The sequence below is a fragment of the Thalassophryne amazonica genome, chromosome 1 (assembly GCF_902500255.1).
Source record: "Thalassophryne amazonica chromosome 1, fThaAma1.1, whole genome shotgun sequence".
Lineage (NCBI taxonomy): Eukaryota > Metazoa > Chordata > Actinopteri > Batrachoidiformes > Batrachoididae > Thalassophryne > Thalassophryne amazonica.
In genome coordinates, this window is record NC_047103.1 from 23,292,851 (window position 1) to 23,316,636 (window position 23,786).

General features: G+C 41.0%; 1 protein-coding gene across 1 annotated transcript; it reads right to left on the bottom strand.

The window, feature by feature from the left end:
• Window positions 1-2,158: 2,158 nt before the first annotated feature.
• nfx1 (nuclear transcription factor, X-box binding 1) lies at window positions 2,159-22,377 on the bottom strand. Its single transcript, XM_034167249.1, has 23 exons — window positions 22,161-22,377; window positions 17,704-18,585; window positions 17,084-17,245; window positions 16,154-16,231; window positions 15,629-15,734; window positions 10,406-10,477; window positions 9,759-9,898; window positions 9,499-9,598; window positions 9,196-9,413; window positions 7,933-8,030; window positions 7,802-7,832; window positions 7,614-7,696; window positions 6,093-6,201; window positions 5,764-5,883; window positions 5,593-5,672; window positions 5,278-5,508; window positions 5,121-5,194; window positions 4,083-4,184; window positions 3,778-3,915; window positions 3,580-3,646; window positions 2,604-2,749; window positions 2,409-2,510; window positions 2,159-2,274 (listed from the first exon to the last, which is right to left on the bottom strand). Exons 1-23 carry the CDS (start codon window positions 22,177-22,179, stop codon window positions 2,199-2,201), a joined length of 3,234 nt encoding a protein of 1,077 aa, XP_034023140.1. The 5' UTR covers window positions 22,180-22,377; the 3' UTR covers window positions 2,159-2,198.
• Between the last annotated feature and the right edge of the window lie 1,409 nt (window positions 22,378-23,786).

A 23,786-nucleotide genomic window follows, 5' to 3' on the forward strand; every position in this document is an offset into this window, starting at 1 on the left:
ATGAAGCTGAAGTTAAACCACCTTAAGGTTTTACTGGTGAAGAATTTTCATGGAACATTCTACAGCATAGGCTCCGATTTTATTCCCAACATCCATATGGATTCTCAGTCATTGAGGTGAAGAGCTCTACTCAACACCAAGTAGATGTTCTGCTGCAGTCCCTTCAACATATTTTGATGATCAACAAACCACCCCAAGTAAGAAAAGTTGGCACAGTATGGAAAATGCAAATAAACCCAGAAGTGATCCATCGATTTTGACTTCCATTTCATTGCATACCATTCATATCCAAGGTACTTCATGTTTTGTGTGGTCAACTTAATTTTATTTCATAGCTATTCCTGTACTTCATGCCTGCAACCCATTCTTTAAAAAAAGCTGGTGACAATTTAGGGCTAATAAAGAGAGAGAGAGAAAAAATGACATTATTTCAAACAGGCCATTGCAATCATGATTTGGTACAAAAACAGTACACAGGGGTCAAATGTTTGAGGAGCAAAGATGGGAAAGGATCTGCATATTTCCCCCTCTACAGTACATATCATTAAACAATTGAAGGAATTTGGAGGAATTTCACTGCGTAAAGGTCACCAATACCTCAGATGACACTGCATCGAGAAGTCATTCATCAATAAGTGATATAACCACGTGGGCAAGGGATTCCTTTATGAAACCTTTGTCAAGTGCTACCTGTGCAAAAACAGCTTGCTCCAGGAGCAGCAAAAACTTCTCTAGGCTCAAAACCATACTGATACCATCACAGTGGAACTGTGTATTGTGGTCAAAACAGTATTCCAGGTTCTTTTTTGGGGGGGAGCAAAATCGTTGTGTGCTTCAGACCAGAAAGAAAAAGGACCATCCAGACTTATCAGCAACAAGTCCAAAAACCAGGGTCTGTCATGCTGTGGGGTTGTGTCAGTGCCCTTAGCAATGGTACGAGGGATGATTGAGAAGTTTTTAGCCTGACCCAAATAAAGTAGGATGTGGTTCTCCTTTTTTTTTTCTTTTTTTTGCGTTCTTAGAAACCAACATTTCTCAAGAATGTTTGAAACTTTGGGTCACTGGTTGGTTTCTCAGAATGCAGATGGAGAACCATGCCCTACTTATTCTGGGTCAAGCTCAAAACCTCTGTCGCCCCTCATAATTTACACTCTCTGTGACGGCAGCATTAATGTAGAGATTTCACAACAACATACACTGCCTTGAAGATGACATTTTTCAGGGATGTCCATGCATTTTTTCAACAAGTGAAAGCAAAACCACATTCTGCACACAATGCAAAAGCATTTCTGTAGTTGAAGGTACTGATGCTGGACTGGCCTGCCTGCAATCCTGACTTGTTCTCAACAGAGAATGTATGGAGAGTTTTGGAAAAAAAACAAACAAAAAAAAAGAAATGCAACAACGATGTGTCCATAGTGTTGCACACCTGAAGATGAGTTTGCAGGAAGAACGGGACAAAATAACACCTGAAACACATCATCACTTGGCATCCTTAATTCCAAAAAGGTTTTAAGTGTTATGAGAAGGAATGGCAACATCACAAAGTGATAAATACTTTACCATCCAAGTTTTTATTGGAATGTGTTACAGGACTTGAATACAGTAATGGATTTATATGAACAAATGAAATTACATAGGCCACATAAAACATGAAATACTTGTTTTATACAGTCTCCAATGAAACAGAAATCAAAGTAAATATAAGAATAACTTTTTGTCCCCATTTTGCACAATGTCCAAACTTTTTGATTTGGGGTTGTAAAATATTGTATACATTTTGGACTAGTAGGGGACATGGTTTGATTGATGTAAAATAAGCCATATATAATTGTAGGGTGGGACCCTTTCAAATACACCGCAGTAAGTTCACTGGGACAGGAGCTGGGCTATCAATTTGTTGACCTGGATTCAATCCCGGTCAGACCACTTCTCGGTTCACTGAGCAGGAAATGGGTACCGGGTTTGGCTGGGGGGGGTAACCTGCAACAGGCAGGTGCCCCATCTAGGGAGAGTCCTACTCTCATCTGCTCCGGCACCAATGGGCCTCAGAACACAGAAATCTGTTCAAACATATTTTTATTTGACTTAAATTGCAGAAAAAAGGTTGGAAGAATGAATCCTAAGTAGAAATATGTTTGATCAGTATGGATTATCATTTTGGAGCAAATCCAGAAGTTTCCTTGCTTGGCTGTGTGTTAGTCCTGGACATCAAAATAATCTATCACAGGCTCCTCTTTAACCATCTTCGACCAAGAACCTCCACTGACGGCCCTAAAAGGACAGTGAAGAACAAAACAATAAACAGCCGGTGAAATCTGAAATAAACATCCTGAACAGGGAGGATGCTGAGGAAAACCTCTGGGGTGTGCACCTATTGTCAGGATTAACCTCAGAAGAAGACTCACTTGCTGTGCTGTTTGATGTGAGCGATGGGAGGAGGGGCCCTCGACGTTGTCTCTTTCACGATGAGGGACGTCAGCGTTGAATTTGGACAGGCTGATTTTCCTCTGAGGAAAAACCAAAAACACACACTGAGTCCACAGATTCAGATGAACACTGCACATTAACACATCTGGACAAAGTTAAATCACCAGTCTTACTTGTGAGCTGTAATGATCACGTTGCGTTTGGGCTCGCTGTCATAGCTGATGCTCTCCACGCCATAGACCTCAGCTAAGTCATGGATGATTTTTCTGTGTTCTCTGTTCATTGGCGGGAAACAGTGGCTCCTCTTTGGCTGCTTTCCCTGGAAATCCCACCAATCCATCAAGGACTTAAAATGAGAAGCATGTCTTTGATTTGTCAGCATTACCATGCTAATGTACCAACAGCATGGCTAACATTTTAGACATTTCACAATTTTTCCATACATTTACTGCAATCTGAAAAGTGCAATCCTGAGTCCTCTTGTGGCCAAATTATGCCACTACAATGTTATTATTATATCCTTTCAGGATACTCCAATTTTACTTTCTAGGGGCACTTACACATTCATGATTAACACACCAAGTAGGTGACATGGCTGAAAGAACATCTTACCGTTCTGAATACTGCATTTTCCAGGGTATACGTCGCACCGGGGTATAAGTTGCACATGCTATAAAATGTCTTTTGAAGCAGTAAACCCACATATAAGTTCCACCTTTTTTCTATATTATGAGCTCTTACATTTTTTTTGGGGGGGGGGGTAGCACTATTGTTGTATTCTTTTTATTGTTGACATTTATTCTTTTATTATAAGTTTTTTTTGTGCTTTGATTCCTGTGAAACTCCTATACAAGCTGTCATAATTTTTATTAATACCAAATGCGTGATTTTTTTCCCAGTATATAAGTCACAGGACCGCTCAAACTAGTAACAAAAACAGACTCATACCCCCCCCAAAATATGACATTTTTACAATGAGCAGATTCTCCTTCATGTACTTATGTATTTATGTTAGGAAGGGCAGCTGGCTAAAATCTGAACCAAATCAAGATGCGGATTCATGTTTTAGCTCCACGAGTAATCTTCAATCAGTGAACCTTAAAAAAAAAAAAAGTCAGATCAGAAAAATACGGGATGCACTTTTTTCACCTTATTGGTGAGCTCAACAAGATTCTTGATCTCCTCCTCTACTTCTGTGACAAACTTCAGGTCACTCCTGAAAGACAACAGAGGGGAAGATGTGGTGGATAATCTAGTTACTACCTGCAGGTGCAAACTACACAAATGAGTAATAACCACGTCAAGAAAACCATGACATTGGGCAGCCTTGCTGTGTAACAGGCTGACCTGGCGTCGTCTTTGAGACTGTCGCTGTAAATGGATGTGGAACGAGTTTTGAAGGGGTCAGAGGCCGTGTCAATTTGTAAAGCTTCAGCTAAGCGGCGGTTTCTCTCCAATATGGCACACTCTTGGTCACATTCCAGCCTGAGAGAAACCAGATCGTTGGACAACAACAAAATTCATTCTACACACCAAGTGTAATGTGGGAGGATTTAAAACACACACGTCAACAATAAAAGTAATTTCTGTAAAGATTATAGATTTATTTCAGCAGATGCGGATGTAAATCACATTTGTCTTCATTATGCTACCTGGTCTGTTTTAGCTCCTTCTTAGTGAGCAGAGGACCCATGTCCAAAGATTCACCGAGCTGCATGTCAGATAGTTTACTGGCCACAGCGATGGCCGTGTACCTACAGCACAGAAATCAAGCAGCGAGTTAATGCCATCTGTTTCTGACATTACAGGGCTTAGCTGAAAAATTATGCCTCCTACGTGAATATTTCAAGAACAAGGACGATACACAAAAATCTTCTTAAAGCTTAGAATGTTCTCTATCAGGCAGTGTCATGAGTTTTCCAAGTAGTCGTCCTCTTTCCACACATGTTCGCCGATGCCAGACATGTTTTTGCATCCAGTCTGTGAAGAAATCAGGTTTCTTCTCTGGGCACCAGCAACGTACAGCTGCTCGCACCTCTGCGTCATTAGTTTAACTGTGTCCCTTCAGTTCTTCTTTCAGTTTGGGAAACAGGAAAAAGTCAGAGAGAACAAGATCCGGACTATACAGCAGGTGTGTTAAGAATTGAGCTGCTGCAATGCATCCTGTGTTTGTCCACTCGAGCACTGCCATGCTGAAAAACTACGCCATTTCTAGGACAAACCCGTTTCAATCGTGTGCGCAGCTTTTGCAGTGTCAACATATCGGTTAGAGTTTAGTGTTGCTGTGTTCCAAAAGTTCTGTGAGGACTATAGCATCACAGTCCAAAAAAACATGGTCATGGCAACTCGTTGTGGCTGGATTTTCACCCTTCAAACTTCTCGCCCATCTCTTGACTCATGTGTCCATGAATGTCCATGGGCGGACAACCCTCTGCTGTGAGGAATTCAACAGCAGCACACCATTTCAAACATACATCCATGTATGTCACCCCTACTGTGCACGTGTTATGTTAAAGGCAATTCTGTGCATGCCTGAAATTGCAAGGGGGGGGGAAAAAAAAAAAAAAAAAAAAAAAAAAAAACTCATACCAGTTTCACTTTGATATCTTGCTCATTCTTGAAATCATCACGTTTGAGGCAGATCTTTTCAGCCGGCCCTCATGTAACCTTGAGCATGCACAAAAACTAACCTTTGATACGAACTGGCTGCCTCTGTGCATGCAACAGTTTCTTTTCTTCGACCACAGTCGCACTGTAGTGTTACCTGAGAGAGGCCTGAAAGATTAGCGGAGAGCACATGCTCCTTTTTACATTTTTATTATATTCGTTGTTGGCAGGGAGCTATACCTTGGCCATGCAGGTGGTTTTTGGGCAGACGTCACCTTTGTGGCAGGGAGCAGCGCACAGGTGGCCACAGTCTGGGCGAGGCAGCGTGCACGGCTGGTTGCAGGTCCCTCCGGTCAGACACTCACCCCGGTGGCAGATACGCCTGCAGCGGTGCATTTCACACGGCAGTGTCTTGTTACAGGTCAGGCCACAAGAAATATCTTGCAGGTGACAGGGGATGTTGCTGCGTTGCTGTGGGTCGATGGAAACATTTTGTAAGCACTAAGCTGACAGAGAAAAATGTCCAATAAAACGGCGAGTGCTCTCCTGAGTTACCTCGTGCTTTCCCATGCACCATTTTTGCGTGAGGTATGTGCATGGTGGACACGACTCGTCACTGTGGCAGTTGTGAAACACTAAAGACGTTTGAGATGGATGTTAAAAAAAAAAAAATTCTAATTTACATGCACCAACCACAATGTGATTTTTGTTTTTTTTGTTTTTAACCTGGATGGTCACACTCATGCCGTCTGGTGCACGGGTTCTTGCACTCTGGTGGCTTGGTTCCACAGGCAATAGGTGGGTACAAGACACTGAGCCCACAGTGACACGTCAGCTCATCGAAACCTACAAATAAAGAAAATCATGTCACTGCCACACAGGATATGAGCTGTACCATAAAAGAGACAATTATATCGCAATAACGCCAACAATAATACCACAAAGGGGGAAAAAAACATGATGCAAAAGCCACATGCTTTTTTTAAAGCCCAAAATAACAATGTGGTACTTGTTGAAACTTCATAAAAAAACAGCGGTGTTGGAACAGGACTTACTGGACTGCCAGCAGGGTTCACAGTTTCCACGGTGACAAGGTTCTTGGCAGCGGTGAAGGCCACAGTTCAGCTTGTGGCCACAGATGAGGGGACATTTGTGTTCTGTGCACTGGATAAACAAAAACAAAACTTTATCTAGACTGCGGGGAGAACTAATACAACATTTAATCTCAACAGTGGTGCCTGAAGAAAAAGTCAAAACAGTTAGAAATTCTTAGGCTGATCTCGTGTATCAGTCTGCAGTACTCTTGAGATCAGCCAAGTAATCATTAATTTGCCCTCCAAATTGCAATTTACATGCATTATCACTAACTGAAGGGTGTGGGATTCTCAAACAAATACTAATTATCAGCAGACAAAAGTTTCATTTAGGTCCAGAACACCACATTTTATATTATGTACAAGTAGTGTCTTCTATTATTTAAATCATAGCATTGTACAGAAATTGGATGCCAAATGCTAAGATTCCACGTGACCAAAAGTAGTCTTAAAAGTCACTATAATTCAAGAAGCATCCAGCTTTCATAGAATAAAATAATGAATTACAGATGCAAAAACATCAGACCCAAAGTTCTGATGCAAGTGAACATAGAGTTCATACTCAGATTTTTTTAAAAGGGCTTTCCTTGCAAAGAGATTAGAGTAACTGTGGGTGAGTGCACAGCCCCTCATGGCCACCACTAGTGGGCGTGCTCAACTCTGAAAGACATTTATCGGATGGATTCTGGGTGATGAATCTTAATTCAGAGTAGCTCTTGTAGTCAAGTCATATTGAGACTTGACCCACCACTAATTGCAAAAAAAGAAAAAGAAAAAAAAAAAGTGGGATTCTCCTCTGATATACCCCAGGAATAGCATATTAAAAATAGAGAATAGAAGGGGTGGAATGGCCCAAATATTCAAATTTATGTTCATTAGGTAGGAATGTCAAAGGAACCAGTGTATTGTCATGTTATTCCTCGGGTATATCAGAGGAGAGTCCCACATAAACTTTTTTTTTTTTGCAATTAGTGGTGGGTTGGAGCCTTAAACTGAATAACTTGACTGGACTACTGAATGAATGAAATTAATTTTTTCGGCAAACACAGACCCAAAATAAACTAAATTCACAAACAATCCAACAACGCACCCATGTGCCTGAAATGGTATAAGCACAAGCATTTGTGAGAACCACAACTAGAACCTTTTTTTTTTGTTTTTTTTAAATAAACACTACACTACCTCATCTTTCTGCTTTCATATCAAACAAATGATCAACACCTCATTTCAACATTTTCATAACAACGATTTAATCTACTCCATGTATGGATGATGCCAAGACTGACAACTGCATTTGATCAGACTACTGGATCCAAATTACTTGGGAGGTGTCGGTCGACACTCAACCAATTAGTCGCGTCAGGTGCGTGTAGCCACAAAGAAGCCATGAGAAAACAGAAGTGGCTAATCAGCTGTGGGTTGACCAGACAGAGAAAGAAACCATAAACACACAACACTGACAAGAGCCCGCACAGTACTCACCACACAACACAGCTCGCCGCACTTATGTCGTCCACAAGAGCGTTTCTTGCTGCAGCGCTTCTCGCAAGTAAAGACAAGCTCATCTAGAAGACACAATTTGGACCCCCCAAAAAAACCCCACTCAAGTGATGCTGAATGTGACCAATCCAACATTTATTTAATTTCATCTGAATGTTCTTCAATCGTACCTTCTTGAGTGATTGCAGCACATGGAACCTCCTGAAAATAAAGACGAATTTCAAACTCAGTGTAATCCATTTCAACAAGTGACTGTGGCAGTATAACGGAAAACAAAGACTGAAGTTGTCTTTTGGCGCACCTTGGTTTTGAAGCCACATCTGCATCTGACCGTAGAGGTCAGAGGGCAGGGCCCACAGTCACCCTCATGGCACAGCTTGTCACACATATGAATGGTGCCTGAAACAACACACAGAGGGGACAATCTGGACTATTACAATCTAGATCTTATGCTGTTTGCAAGAGCATGTTGGGAAGATTATATTAATTAAACTGGTGTTAACCTCTACCTACTTTAATCAAAACTAATCAACTAATGGCTGCAACTACTGTTAACAGTATTCTACCAGATTATTTCACAAGAAAATAAAGTGGGGACTCTTGCATCTGGAAAAAGGGATCAATATCACATATACAGGCTGCTATTCTTTGGAGTGGCTGAGAGCTGAAATTAAGTTTCTTCACACCAAAACAATTTAACAAAACTTCCGGGTTAAACCTCTATGGTCCAGTTTGTTCCAACAGCAACAGTACAATATACAAATTGTCAGTGCAATCTACACATTTCTACAATGCAATACAATGCACTTTGAAATAATGCTAAAAGTTTGCACATCGAAACTGTGGAAATTTTCAGTGCAACAATTTTGCACATCTAACGTGAAAAGTTTAACATTACAACACAAAGAGCTTGAACTTTGAACAATGTGGAAAAACACATTACGTCGTGAAGTTTGTACGTCCCACTAGTGCAAAAATTTCATATTACAGAACAAAACTTTTGTACTTCTTAACAGCACGAAAAGTTTCTAGTTACAACACGAAAAGTTTGCACGTCATAAATTTGCAAAAAGTTTTACTTTACGTGACTATTTGTCATTATAAGATGAAATATATGTATTTATATACTTTATATTATAAAGAATATAAATATATTCTACTATACAAACATATATGAAATATATAAATGTGTTTTAACAAGACAATCTGTATGTTGCAATAATGTAAAAATCTCTATAACATGAAAAATAAACCTCAGAATGTGAAAAATTTCATATGAGACAAATCATTGCAAAACATGTTCCACATTGTATTGCGAGAGAAATTGTGTTATAACGCAATACTGGTCAAAAGTTTCAGGTGTGGCAGCAGTGCGCTTCCATTCATCAAACAATGCAAAAACCAGTTAGCCTTTTGCATTTTAGTCACAAACATGGTTACTGGACTAATACTCATTATCTGACTTCATTCAGGAACCATTTCAGACCTCATCAGGTGTCTTCAGCCAATCGAGTGCCAGAAGGCAGACTTTAAGTGTCCTTTAGGACACTTTTCTCTTCCTTACCACTGGAGCCACAGGCCAGAGGTTTGTTGCACGTCTTGCCACAGGAAGGGATGGGATCAGTACAGGTTTTCCGTTCCGGGTAACCCAGCTCCAGCAGTTTAGTCAGCGGCGTTTGCCCACAGGGACATGTCTTCACCAGCTGTGGAGACAGTGGACATGGCTGGCACAGTCCCCGGTGGCACACCTGCTCACACTGGTGGGCTTCACATTCCAACATCCTGAAACCATAAACACACAGCAAATTACACACTCCGGCTTTGATGAGAAGTTTCTCTCCGGGATTAGAGATTAATTACAACTTACTTCCCACACAGATTTTGACAGGAGAAATTTCCCGAACCGTCAAATCCTTCCTTTTCTGTACCACACAGGACATTACGAGAGGAGATGCCGCAGTAGCAAGCTGCAGAAATAAGAATGTAGAATGAATTAAGTGTGTTTAAAAAGTTAACAGAAGGAATTTTAGTGCTTTTTTCTTACAGGGTGCGAAGACAGACAAGACAAAAAGGAAACTGCAGCAGACGCAACACTGTGCGGAGCGATCCAGATGAACAGAGACTCACCTTGCTGAAGTAGGAGCTGACAGGGCTGACATGAGCCGCTGTGGCACACCTGGGTGCAGGTGTGTTCGCCACAGTTGAGTAAACCTCGGCAAACATTGGTGCAGCGCAGCGCTGCAGCCTGCCCACAACGCATTGGCTGACTGCAAAGGAAAGGTCATAACTACAATCTGCAGGCACAACAATTAAATTTACACACATGCACTTTAACATCCAGAAAACAAGTTTTCATGTGCACCTTTATAAAAAAAAAAAGAAAAAAGGAGACCCACTGTTTTCTTTATTATTATTATTCACATTTGTATGTGCATGTATCTGATCTGACATTTGTGACACACACACACACAATTACGAGACCACAGATTTACAAATTCAGCCTGAGTATGGGGAGGATCTTGTACTGCTGGGGGTCACAGGTCTGTGTATCCACACATGAAAAACTGGATACAAAGTATATATTCTAAATGATTTTGGTGCAACCTCCCACTCTCAGTGTGTGTTTTCGCTCTCATTTCTAAATGTCCCAATTCCCTGTCACATGTGGGTTTTTTCAATATACGTTTTTGCAGGGTGGGTTCAGGTCCACAAATACTGCTCAGTTCTGGTTTAACGTTTTGGACTTGGTAATATGATTTAAGGTTGGTAGGTACCTGGTCCGTCCACAGACGCAGCTCTTCGTTATAAAAGCAGGACACTGTGGACAAGGTCCAGGGTGACATAAGCTGAAGAGACAAAAGATACTGTTTAAAAAATAAGTGCAAAACAACATGTAAATTAGTGACAGAAACAACAAATATATTTGACACATTTAATGGCTGAGTGGATGCTTGTCATGTGGATGGTGGCTGGTATGTCACGTGACATGGATTATTCATACCATTTGTGGTTGTGTTTCACTGACTATGTAAAAGTTCTTTTTCAGTGTGCAATTATGGTGCGATATGAAATGTGCTATTGCAACTCAGCCACATGGGGTGTGCAGCCAGTACATTCTGAGTGCCGGTCCCAAGCCCGGATAAATAAGGAGGGTTGCGTCAGGAAGGGCATCCGGCGTAAAACAAGCCAACCCAACTATGCAGACTCAGAATCGAATTCCCATCCCGGATCGGTCGCAGCCCGGGTTAACAACGTCCGCCACCGGTGCTATTGCCCAACAGGGTGCCGGTGGAAATTGGGCTACTGCTGGGCAAAGACGACGAAGAAGAGGAGGAAAACGTTGCCACGAACAGCGGGAGAAGAAGAAAACTAGAAGGGTGGAAATGAGAGTGGGGACTTTGAATGTTGGCAGTATGACTGGTAAAGGGAGAGAGCTGGCTGATATGACGGAGAGGAGAAAGGTAGACATATTGTGTGTGCAAGAGACCAAGTGGAAGGGAAGTAAGAGCAGGAGCATCGGCGGTGGGTACAAGTTGTTGTACCATGGTGAGGACAGGAAGAGAAGTGGTGTTTGGGTCATTTTAAAGGAAGAGTATGTTAAAAGTGTGTTGGAGGTTAAGCGAGTGTCTGACAGGGTGATGAGTGTGAAGTTGGAAATTGAAGGGGTGATGATGAATATCAGTGCATATGGTAGGTAGGTTGTGAGATGAAGGAGAAAGAAGATTTCTGGAGTGTATTAGATGAGGTGGTGGAGAGTGTGCCCAAGCATGAAAGAGTGGTGACAGGAGCAGACTTCAATGGGCATGTTGATGAAGGGAACAGAGGTGATCAGGAAGTAATGGGTAGATATGGTATCAGGGATAGGAATGGGGAAGGACAGATGGTAGTTGATTTTGCAAAAAGGATGGAAATGGCTGTGGTGAATACCTACTTTAAGAAAAGGGAGGAGCACAGGGTAACATATAAGAGTGGAGGAAGGTGCACACAGGTGGACTACATTCTTTATAGGAGATGCAAGCTAAAAGAAATCACAGACTGTAAGGTGGTAGCAGGGGAGAGTGTCACTAGACAGCATAGGATGGTTGTTTGTAGGATGACTTTAGAGGTAAAGAAGAAAAAGAGAGTGAGAGCTCAACAAAGGATCAGATGGTGGAAGCTGAAAGAGGAAGACTGTTGTGTGAAATTTAGCGAGCAGGTGAGAGAAGCACTTTTGGACAACTGGAAAAGTACTGCAGATGTGGTGAGGGAGACAGCTAGGGCAGTACTGGGTATGACATCTGGACAGTGGAAGGAAGACAAGGAGACTTGGGGGTGGAATGAAGAGGTCCAGGAAAGCATAAGGAGAAAGAAGTTGGTGAAAAAGTTTTGGGATAGTCGGAGAGATGAAGAAAGTAGACAGGAGTACAAGGAGATGCGGCGTAAGACGAGAAGAGAAGTGGCAAAAGCAAAGGAAAAGGCATATTGCGAGCTGTACAAGAAGTTGAATATTAAGGAAGGAGAAAAGGACTTGTACCGATTGGCCAGACAAAGGGACAGAGCTGGAAAGGATGTGCAGCAGGTTAGGGTGGTAAAAGATGCACATGGTAATGTGCTGACAAGTGAGGAGTGTGTGCTGAGAAGGTGGAGGGAATATTTTGAAGAGCTGATGAATAAAGAAAATGAGCGAGAGAAAAGGCTGGAAGATGTGGTGAGAGTAAATCAGGAAGTACAAGAGATTAGCAAGGAAGAAGTGAGGGCTGCTATGAAGAGGATGAAGAGTGGAAAGGCAGTTGGTCCAGATGACATTCCAATGGAGGCATGGAAATGTCTAGGAGAGATGGCAGGAGAGTTTCTAACCAGATTGTTTAATAAAATCTTAGAAAGTGAGAGGATGCCTGAGGAGTGGAGACGAAGTGTGCTGGTTCCTATTTTCAAGAACAAGGGTGATGTGCAGAGCTGCAGTAACTACAGAGGCATAAAGCTGATCAGCCACAGCATGAAGTTATGGGAAAGAGTAGTAGAAGCTAGGCTTAGAAAACAGGTGAAGATCTGTGAGCAGCAATATGGTTTCATGCCGAGAAAGAGCACCACAGATGCAATGTTTGCTCTGAGAATACTGTTGGAAAAGTACAGAGAAGGACAGAAAGAGTTACATTGTGTGTTTGTGGACTTAGAAAAAGCTTATGATAGGGTGCCAAGAGAAGAGTTGTGGCATTGTATGAGGAAGTCTGGAGTGGCAGAGAAGTATGTTAGGGTAGTGCAGGACATGTACAAGAATAGTGTGACAGCGGTGAGATGCGCAGTCGGAATGACAGACTCATACAAGGTGGAGGTGGGATTACACCAAGGATCAGCTCTGAGTCCTTTCTTGTTTGCAGTGGTGATGGACAGGTGGACAGATGAGATCAGACAGGAGTCCCCATGGACTATGATGTTTGCAGATGACATTGTGATCTGTAGTGAGAGTAGAGAGCAAGTTGAGTCTAGTCTGGAGAAGTGGAGATATGCTTTGGAGAGAAGGGGAATGAAAGTCAATAGAAGCAAGACTGAGTATGTGTGTGAACGAGAGGGAGCCCAGTGGAATACTGCAGTTACAAGGAGTAGAAGTGGTGAAAGTAGATGAGTTTAAATATTTGGGGTCAATTGTTCAAAGTAATGGAGAGTGTGGTAGAGAGGTGAAGAAGAGAGTGCAGGCAGGGTGGAGTGGGTGGAGAAAGGTGGCAGGAGTGATTTGTGACCGAAGAATATCAGCAAGAGTGAAGGGGAAAGTTTACAAAACAGTAGTGAGACCAGCTATGTTGTATGGTTTAGAGACAGTGGCACTAACAAAAAGACAGGAGGCAGAGCTGGAGGTGGCAGAGCTGAAGATGTTGAGATTCTCTTTGAGAGTGACAAGAATGGACAAGATTATGAATGAACATATCAGAAGGACAGCTCAGGTGGGACGGTTTGGAGACAAAGTCAGAGAGGTGAGATTGAGATGGTTTGGACATGTGCAGAGGAGGGACCCAGGGTATACAGGGAGAAGGATGCTGAGTATGGAGCCACCAGGCAGGAGGAGAAGAGGGAGACCAAAGAGGAGGTTCATGGATGTGCTGAGAGAGGACATGCAGGTGGTTGGTGTGACAGAGGAAGATACAGAGGACAGGGTGAGATAGAAACGATTGATCTGCTGTGGCGACCCCTAACGGGAACAGCCGAAAGACAAAGAAGAAGAATGAAATGTGCTATTGCACGTCCCGACCACTGTGCATACTCACACTACAGCTAAACATAACGGAATTTGTTTTGCTGGCGGACAGTGATTTGAAGGAGCTAAATGATGCTGCTAATTCTTATAGCAAAAAAAAAAAAAAACTCCATTACACTGTAATGGATTTGTAATGGATTCCATTACACCCCCCCAGGAGCCGGGGTCTAGGGCCCTGTGGAGCCCCAGAAACCAAATTAAATTTTTATCTAATGATACATTTTCAGCCTGTCCTGGAAGAACAAATCTCAAAGTAAGTGCACAGTTAAATGATCCTATATCCAACCTTTCACTTGAACTGTCAGTGATAATGTTGAAATAACAGAATATGACGTGGAAGAAGGACCTGGAATGATTTTCCTTTTAATTGTAAACCAAATTATGCATGAACTCAGATCAATTAAACTACATGAAATTCATGAAGACTGAAAAGACCGTTTAAGCATTTCAAAAACCACAGCTAAAGCTTGTAGAATATTTTGAAAATCATGGTAAAGTATCAATAGCATACCTTATTGTAAAAAAGACACATTCTTGTGTAAATTCCTGTAAATCCACTCAAATCCACATTGACTTTTTCCCATGAAAAAAGTCCACATTAATAAAAACTCATTTACATTCTTGTGTAAATTCAAGTAAATCCATTCAAAGCCACATTTTTTTTTCCAATGAAAGAAAGTCTAGATTAATGAAAGAAAAAAAGTCGCATAATCTTGTCTAAAATCCTGTTTGAAAAGCAGAATGTTTATTTTCCAGGGAGAGAAAAATTCTTACAGTGTTTCCTGAGGATACAGTTCACTTTTCCCATTTCTTTTACCTTTCAGGTGTGTTCATGAAGCCAGTGACAATTCCACAGATTCTTGTCCTTATCAGACTTTTTCAAACCGTCTTTCTCGCCATCTTCTCGCTGTCCGACGTCGGTCCGTGACACAGACATGCTGCACAATTCTTGTTTTAAAAACTTGAAAGCTCTAAAAGTTTGCGATGTCCACATGCTACGTTTAGCTTAAGCATCGCGCACGAACCACACAGTGTTACCGCAGCAACCAACCAGTCCCTCTTTACGTCAACTGTCGTAACAGCCAGGTTTTGAGTGGCATTTATTCTCCTCGAAACTCTGCGGATGCGAGGAAACTGATTTGTATCTGTAACACACAGATCAGTGTCCGCAGACTTATAAAACTTGCACCATGTCATAAAAAAACAAAAGAACGCTTTGCGATAAGCATTTTAAAAAAATCAGTGACAATCACGATTTAAGAGTAGAACACTAACACCCCCCTCCTCCCCATGATGAAATCCGCGGAGTTTTCACAGCCCTGCTGGAGGCATGAAGAGCTGTTAGGATGAAAAGCTGGATACATTTCTGACGTGATTTTTCACGATTACACGAAGTCAGTGGATGGCATCATAGCCTAAATCGTCGCAATTTTGGACTCCAATTTAAAGTTCGTCTTGGACTATTAAGCACCAGTGGAACACCAAAATGTAAGTCCCTTTTCTGTTTATAAATTAATAAAATATCAAATGACAAGGATTCATTTTAGCCATTATATAAAACAAATAATGAATATTTTTTCATTCTTTCAACTGAATGAATATTTCATTCCATCTTTCACCTCATAAAATATTCATACCATTGAACTCATCAACATTCATTATTTCTATATTATTGTTTCTCCGTAGCTAAAATTTGTGAATTTTAAAGTTTGCAATCATGCAAAATGTTTTCTCTCACCACCACCCCCTTATGATTTATAAGACTCACATGTTACAAGGGTGGTTACAGTCCATGCTGCTCCTTTTCTTGCCGCACATGTCACCGCAGCTGTGGGGAATCTCACTGCGCCGCCACTCGGGGTTCGTCACTTTACCTGTCAACCGTAAGGAGTAAAGAGGTTCAGGATCTTGTTTTTGTTTGCAGTTGATGACAAACCTGACCCATGGTGCCAATGGTAGAAAGTGGTAAAAGTAAAAGTGGGAGATGATATACAGTACTAGTGCTAATCAGCTGTCTTCAAAATCCAATGTTAAAACCCTGCAACATCCTCAACCCCAATCAAAGTCTCTCAGTGCATCAGTTAAAAAAAATAAAAATAAGTCCATGCATGCACTCCTCTGGTGTGTGATAGTGCACTGCACAAAAGGATAGGTAGATGGATTTGCCTTAATGACTAATTACATTAAACCAGGATTAATTTCAGCATGAAAACATTAATCAAGGATTAAGATATACAATCCTACAAAAGACAACTATTTTTAAAATATCTTACTGCATAAAACAAATACTCACCACAGAAGCAGGTGTAGGAGGTCGGGTGTTTGAATGCAACATTCTGACAGGCTGGACAACGCCAACCTTCTGCTGAATCTGCAGAAAAACTTCATGTCAGTACAAATACACATCATTTACACAGTACAGAAGCAATCAGGTACGGCTGCACCAGTGAACTAGTCACCAGGGCAACAGTGAATCAGCATGCTGCAGCTTTTGACATTAAGCCGTTCAACAACTGCCATGTTTATATATATATTTTTTTTTTTTTGCTCATCCTGTCGGGGGAAAAATGACATGGCTCAAGTGCCAATGATGTGAGATCCACAATAATAACATTAAAAATGAATCCATAAAATTTAAATTAAAACAATTAAATTCTGTTAATATAAAAAAAAACTTGACAGCGCTATCTGTCTATTTATCCATCTTATATAATCTATCTAGTACTGATCAATAATGACAATATTGTTAATGTGCAATACACTATTTGACCAGTAGATGTCAGTTTCCAGTGAGCTGTTCAATGAGGCTTGACATAGTGATGCCTTTGGTGAAGCAGCTGGCCGGGAGGCTCACTCAAGTGCTGAAGCATCATCTTGCCATCACCACTTTGTGTTGTTCATTGCGTAATGTTCTATAAATAATTCATGCCAACATCCATCTTCCCAAAGATGCTATGAACGCACTCCAGCAGCGGTTCTGTAAGTACACAGCGGTATGTTGTTTTTCTGCTTTCCCAGTTGGAGAAATGTTCCGAAGAAGGCCGAAGACAAAGTTGTATTGTCATGAAATGAGAAGTACAACAGTGTCTCACAACAAATTCTGTGTTAATAACTGGGACAAAATAAAGAATCTGACCACTTTAAACTACAAATTAGTGCTTCTCAGACAACGTAGCAGACAATCAGACAAGTGGTAATGTGAAACCCTGCCTTGTGTTTGTACCATCTGCCTGAGAGGCCGGGGATCGAGCCCATTTCTTGATGCAGTTCAGATGGAAAACGTGGAAGCAACTCTGGCAGTTCCACACGGGCGCCATGAGCCGGATCACATCGCAGCACACCATGCACTCGTACTTCTCCTCAGAAAGCTGCTCAATTAGACACCCTGCCGAGAGGAGAAGTCAAAGGGTCAGGGGACAGCAGTGGACAGCATTAATAACTTTTATTTCTTTAACTTAAAGGATTCTCTGGGAGGTCCATATGAGTAAAATCATGCTGTGCTGATGAGGTTTGAATTCACACATCTGTACAGGAAAAGCTTCTCCGTTCACTTCTGGTGAAAAATAAAAGCCTTCAAAGATGTGATTAGGCAAAAGAAAAAAAAAAAAAAGAAAAAAAAGTTGCATCATTGGGACACAGTAAACCTAAATTTGGTCACCCAAGAAAAACTGTTTAAGAGCGACCAACATACTCGTACATACACGCAGGCCAAGTTTTGAGGTGATAAAATCATCTCTCAGATGTGAGTGTTTCACTACATATTACCAATGCCGCTTCACTAAATTTAATTAAAAGCTTGGTGCTGGAATAGGAAAAGCATCTTACGCAAAGCTACAGACTGACCTGTCTGTGTCTCTTTGCTCTCTGGCATCTTGTCCAATTTCTTCTGGCTGGACCTGTGGTTTTGATGAGCTGGTTTTCTATGACCTGTGACCTGCAGGGGTGCATTTCGTCCCTTACCTCTCCCAGCTTTCAAGGCAGGATTCTGAAACAATCTGTCGTTTCCAGAGTCACCCAGGGCAGTGGCTCCGTTCTCTGAAAGCATTTCTTCTTGAGATGGTGGTTTTGACATTTTGATCAGCCCCTGGCGTCGTTTTGGCTCACTGCGTTTCTTCTGCTGGTCATCGCGATGAGGGTCAGGGCCTGTTCTGCTCTTCATCTCTGAAGGAAAGTTTTCATTTTTTGACCTCAGTCCCTCTACTGCAATTTTATCATTTAGTTGTTGATCCTTCTCCACTTGTTCTACTTGTCTCTGCGTCTGGCTAAATTTTTGGTATCTTTTGGCCCTCGAGTCTTGGTTTTCATTAGTAGCTTCCAAACTCTGGCCCACGTCTCTCCGCCAGCTGGGTCCATCGGGCCCTCCTATGGCTGCTGGCTGGCAGACATCCACACTTCTGCTGTTGCCAGTATCTTTCCACCATGGTCTTCTTGACTCATCAAAACTGCCATTGAAACTTCTATTCCCATCTCTCCTGCCCCGGCCTCTACCTCGACCTCTAGCTCCATTCTCTCCTAGTTGGGAAGGGTGGTGAAATGCAGCATGACTTGAATGTTTGTTGCCAAAATTGGGTTTGAACCCCCGGTGAAAATGTTCATACTGCTGAGAGGGATCATAATTATTACTACTCAGAGTTCTGTCACTGTTGCATCTGAACCAACCCCTTCTGGACGGGTGCTGATTAGGGTTTTGATGTGGTGATCCATCTGATTTAAGATCTGTAGGGTCTGTAAAACAAAGTAGTAAGTATACTCAACAAAAATATAAACGCAACACTTTTGGTTTTGCTCCTATTTTGTATGAGATGAACTCAAAGATCTAAAACTTTTTCAATATACACAATATCACCATTTCCCTCAAATATTGTTCACAAACCAGTCTAAATCTGTGATAGTGAGCACTTCTTTGCTGAGATAATCCATCCCACCTCACAGGTGTGCCATATCAAGATGCTGATTAGACACCATGATTAGTGCACAGGTGTGCCTTAGACTGTCCACAATAAAATGCCACTCTGAAAGGTGCAGTTTTGTTTTATTGGGGGGGGGATACCAGTCAGTATCTGGTGTGACCACCATTTGCCTCATGCAGTGCAACACATCTCCTTCGCATCATCCGTGAAGAGAACACCTCTCCAACGTGCCAAACGCCAGCGAATGTGAGCATTTGCCCACTCAAGTCGGTTACGACGACGAACTGGAGTCAGGTCGAGACCCCGATGAGGACGACGAGCATGCAGATGAGCTTCCCTGAGACGGTTTCTGACAGTTTGTGCACAAATTCTTTGGTTATGCAAACCGATTGTTCCAGCAGCTGTCCGAGTGGCTGGTCTCAGACAATCTTGGAGGTGAACATGCTGGATGTGGAGGTCCTGGGCTGGTGTGGTTACACGTGGTCTGCGGTTGTGAGGCTGGTTGGATGTACTGCCAAATTCTCTGAAACGCCTTTGGAGACGGCTTATGGTAGAGACATGAACATTCAATACACCAGCAGCAGCTCTGGTTGACATTCTTGCTGTCAGCATGCCAATTGCACGCTCCCTCAAATCTTGCGACATCTGTGGCATTGTGCTGTGTGATAAAACTGCACCTTTCAGAGTGGCCTTTTATTGTGGGCAGTCTAAGGCACACCTGTGCACTAATCATGGTGTCTAATCAGCATCTTGGTATGGCACACCTGTGAGGTGGGATGGATTATCTCAGCAAAGGAGAAGTGCTCACTATCACAGATTTAGACTGGTTTGTGAACAATATTTGAGGGAAATGGTGATATTGTGTATGTGGAAAAAGTTTTAGATCTTTGAGTTCATCTCATACAAAATGGGAGCAAAACCAAAAGTGTTGCATTTATATTTTTGTTGAGTGTATATCACAACAATCATAAACTTCTATTGTGCAATTGGTGCTGAAACAATTTTTTTTTCTGGGTCCAACTTCCTCACATGTGGATCTTCAATCAGCTATTTAAACCACATATGACATGTCAAATACAACATATTCAAATTAAAATAAAAAGCCAAAACTTACAGCTTCAAGTTCAACTAAATCATAAAAGCTGGTAAAATCTGCAGCTCTCTATAATACAAGCTGGCATTCCTCAGTTATGGGTGTTCCTGGTAGAGATCTTCGTCACAGGTTTCTTCAAGTCTAACGACCTAAAACATAATCTTAGACAAGTGCCAGATCAGGCCCAAATATCACTCAAGTTGGGACTGAGTTGGAGTTCAATCTGTATATGCTTTACTAATTAGAGATCAGAGCACATAAGCACTTTTCCTTTGCGCTGGTAACAGTGTAGGGCTCCTAAAACAAAAATGTAACTGAGTTTGAAATATAAGCCTTTTCAGCATCTCGGGCTGATGGGAAGGCATTGGGACAAACAAATGCATGTGCTTGACGGCAGATGCGTAATCAACGTAATATCACTCACTACTTTGTGCGGTGAATGGCATTTCTCATCAAAAGTAAGCATAATAAATGTAATAAAAATAATAAGCACTGACAGCTGTGCACATGGTTTTGTTTGTCCCATTACCCGCCGACTGGAAGCGCGCCACGCATGCGTACTGGTAATGCTGAAAAGGCTTATTATGACAACTTCAATTAATACAAAACATGACAAGATTGTAATAAAAAAAAACATTTTATTTGTGAAAGGTTGTGCAAATAAAGTGGTGATTCCTTGAATTTAATTCCTGCAGCCAGAAGATCCCAAATTTCTAGAACGTTTTCAGGATAATTAATCCCGTTATTGTAATGTACCTGGTAACTAGAAAATAAATGTAATACTTTAAGGAGGCCGCTTGTTTCTCACTACAAGTCTGGCAACAATGAACTGCAGTAGGTGGGCTTTTTATTTTTGTGTAAAAAGAAAAAAAAAAATGCAGGTTTCTGACAATCAAATCAAATCAATTTTATTTATATAGCGCCAAATCACAACAAACAGTTGCCCCAAGGCGCTTTATAGTGTAAGGCAAAGCCATACAATAATTACGGAAAAACCCCAACGGTCAAAACGACCCCCTGTGAGCAAGCACTTGGCGACAGTGGGAAGGAAAAACTCCCTTTTAACAGGAAGAAACCTCCAGCAGGCTCAGGGAGGGGCAGTTTTCTGCTGGGACTGGTTGGGGCTGAGGGAGAGAACCAGGAAAAAGACATGCTGTGGAGGGGAGCAGAGATCAATCACTAATGATTAAATGCAGAGTGGTGCATACAGAGCAAAAAGAGAAAGAAACACTCAGTGCATCATGGGAACCCCCCCAGCAGTCTAAGTCTATAGCAGCATAACTAAGGGATGGTTCAGGGTCACCTGATCCAGCCCTAACTATAAGCTTTAGCAAAAAGGAAAGTTTTAAGCCTAATCTTAAAAGTAGAGAGGGTGTCTGTCTCCCTGATCCAAATTGGGAGCTGGTTCCAGAGGAGAGGAGCCTGAAAGCTGAAGGCTCTGCCTCCCATTCTACTCTTACAAACCCTAGGAACTACAAGTAAGCCTGCAGACTAGAGGTGGGCGATACCAGGAATTTTGGTATTGATCCGATACCAAGTAAATACAGGCCCAGTATCGCTGATATCGATACCGATACTTTTTCATATTTAAGCTTCATAGATCCAAAGGATCCAAAAGACCTAGGATAGAATTTCGCCAAATATTGTATGTGACAACAAAATACTTTATTATCACAATCAACATTTTTGTTTAAAAAATATCAACACAACTTAAAACAAAATCTCCTGAGGTAGAGGTCTGACAAACCACTATACAAGGTTGTGCTGCTCCATGTTGTGTGACAGCGCAGTGCTGCTCTTACAGAGTAGACTTTGATGAATCTGCCTGTGCAGCAATCAGTGCGTGCAAGAGGGGAAAAAAGCTTGAGTATTGATCTTTTTACACAAGGATTGTTCAATATTAATACCAGCGTTGGTTTCGATATTAGGATCGATCCGGCCACCTCTATTTCTAACAAATTAAGCTGATCTGCATCATTAAACGGAACAATCTGGACAAACAAAACAATATACGTACAATTAGACCGACAAAGGCCCGTAAGAAATAACGGTTTTCTGACGCATACTGAAAAAAATGACGTTGGGCTTCAAAGTTACGCGACTCTCTCCAACCAGACGACAATGCTAAAAGCTAATGTTAGCAAGCTAAATGTGTGGCGCGTGACACGGCATTACCCGAGACAGCTAGCTAACGCTACTTTGTCAAGTCATAACAAGCAAAAAAATCTCGACGTTACGGATGACTGTTATTTATTCCTCTTTTAAATTGTGTTGTTATTAGATGATATTGTGTTTACCTGAGTAGCCCTCGGCCATTCAGATTGTGATCACCGCTCTCGCACGCAAAAACTGAAGGCAACGTACAACAAATGACAATACCCAAGTATTCTATGACTATAAGTAATTTCAAAGCTGTAAATCGTTTCTCCGAAATGAAACAAAATACCGTAAACAAGCCTTTTACCAACTTCCCAGTCTGAGCGTCAAGTCACTACAAGCAAAAGCAGTATATCCTACTCTTTCTTTTCAAAATAAAACACTTTTTTCAAACTAAATCTTTACTTCCCTTACAAGGTCGCTTTTGTTGTCATATTCGATTGTAAACAATAAATATTAGTATCTATTTGTATTGTTATGACAATTGGAAGAAGAGGAAAAAGACCTTCGGTGATATTCAAGTTCTGGGTGTGCGATCAGGAGAATGACGGGGTTTTGTTTTGTTTTGTTTTGTTTTGTTTGCTTTTTGCAATATTTTGTCCAAAACTTACACTTCAAACATTTTGATCCCAGTAATAATAATAATGCACATGTGTCTGTAACTTGTTAGATTTGAAGTAATAGAAGTGCTGCTCTGTTTATTATTATTATTATTATTATTATTATTATTATTATTATTATTATTATTATTATTATTATTATTATTATTATATTATAGACCTATATCACTCCTGCCACAATTTTCCAAAATTTTGGAAAAAATATTTGCTAAAAGATTAAATGATTATTTACTGAAGCATAATATCATTTGTGAAGAACAATATGGATTCAGAAGGTCTCGAACTACATCACATGCTTTGATGGACTTTGTGGAAAGTATAGCAACTGCAATTGACAATAAACAATATACAATAGGTGTTTTTTTTTTTTATTTACAGAAAGCGTTTGACACAATTAACCATGGAATACTATTAAGTAAACTGCAGAAATATGGAATCAGAGGTCTGGCATATGAATGGATAGCTAGTTATTTACAAGGCAGATTTCAGTATGTTCAATTCAATAATACAAATTCTGAACTCAGGGATGTCACATGTGGGGTGCCGCAGGGCTCAGTGCTGGGTCCTTTGTTGTTTCTAATCTATATAAATGATATAAGTTGGGTGTCGAGTTCACTGAGATGTGTCCTTTTTGCGGATGATACAACTGTGTTCTGTAGCGGTGAAAATCTTGAACAGCTTCTGGACATAGTGGAGAAAGAACTGGAAAAATTTAAGGTTTGGTTTGACGCTAATAAGTTGTCACTCAACCTTGGGAAAACTAAATGTATTATATTTGGAAATAAACAGGCACCCAAATGTAAAAATTTAACTATAAACAATAAGGAAATTGAGTTAGTAACAGAGAATAAATTTTTAGGTGTTATAATTGATAATAAACTTAGCTGGAAACCACATATAAATTATGTGAAATCAAAATTGTCAAAAACTATAGCCATTTTGTATAAAGCCAAAGACCTACTGCCGCAAGAAGGGTTACTTACTTTATATCATTCTCTGATGGTACCATATATGACATATTGTGTTGAGTCATGGGGAAACACTTACAAATCAAACACCAATCCAATATTCCTTTTGCAAAAACGAGCCATACGAATCATCTGCAATAAACAATATCGTGAACCAACTCATTCTCTATTTGTGTCT

What these genes read in the sequence shown, in the direction of transcription:
- nfx1 (XM_034167249.1), bottom strand. An exon ending in CTCCTACACCTGCTTCTGTG is followed by an intron (nt 15,735 to 16,153) that starts GTGAGTATTTGT and finishes TACGGTTGACAG; the next exon opens with GTAAAGTGACGAACCCCGAG. An exon ending in CACATCAAACAGCACAGCAA is followed by an intron (nt 2,275 to 2,408) that starts GTGAGTCTTCTT and finishes CTGTCCTTTTAG; the next exon opens with GGCCGTCAGTGGAGGTTCTT.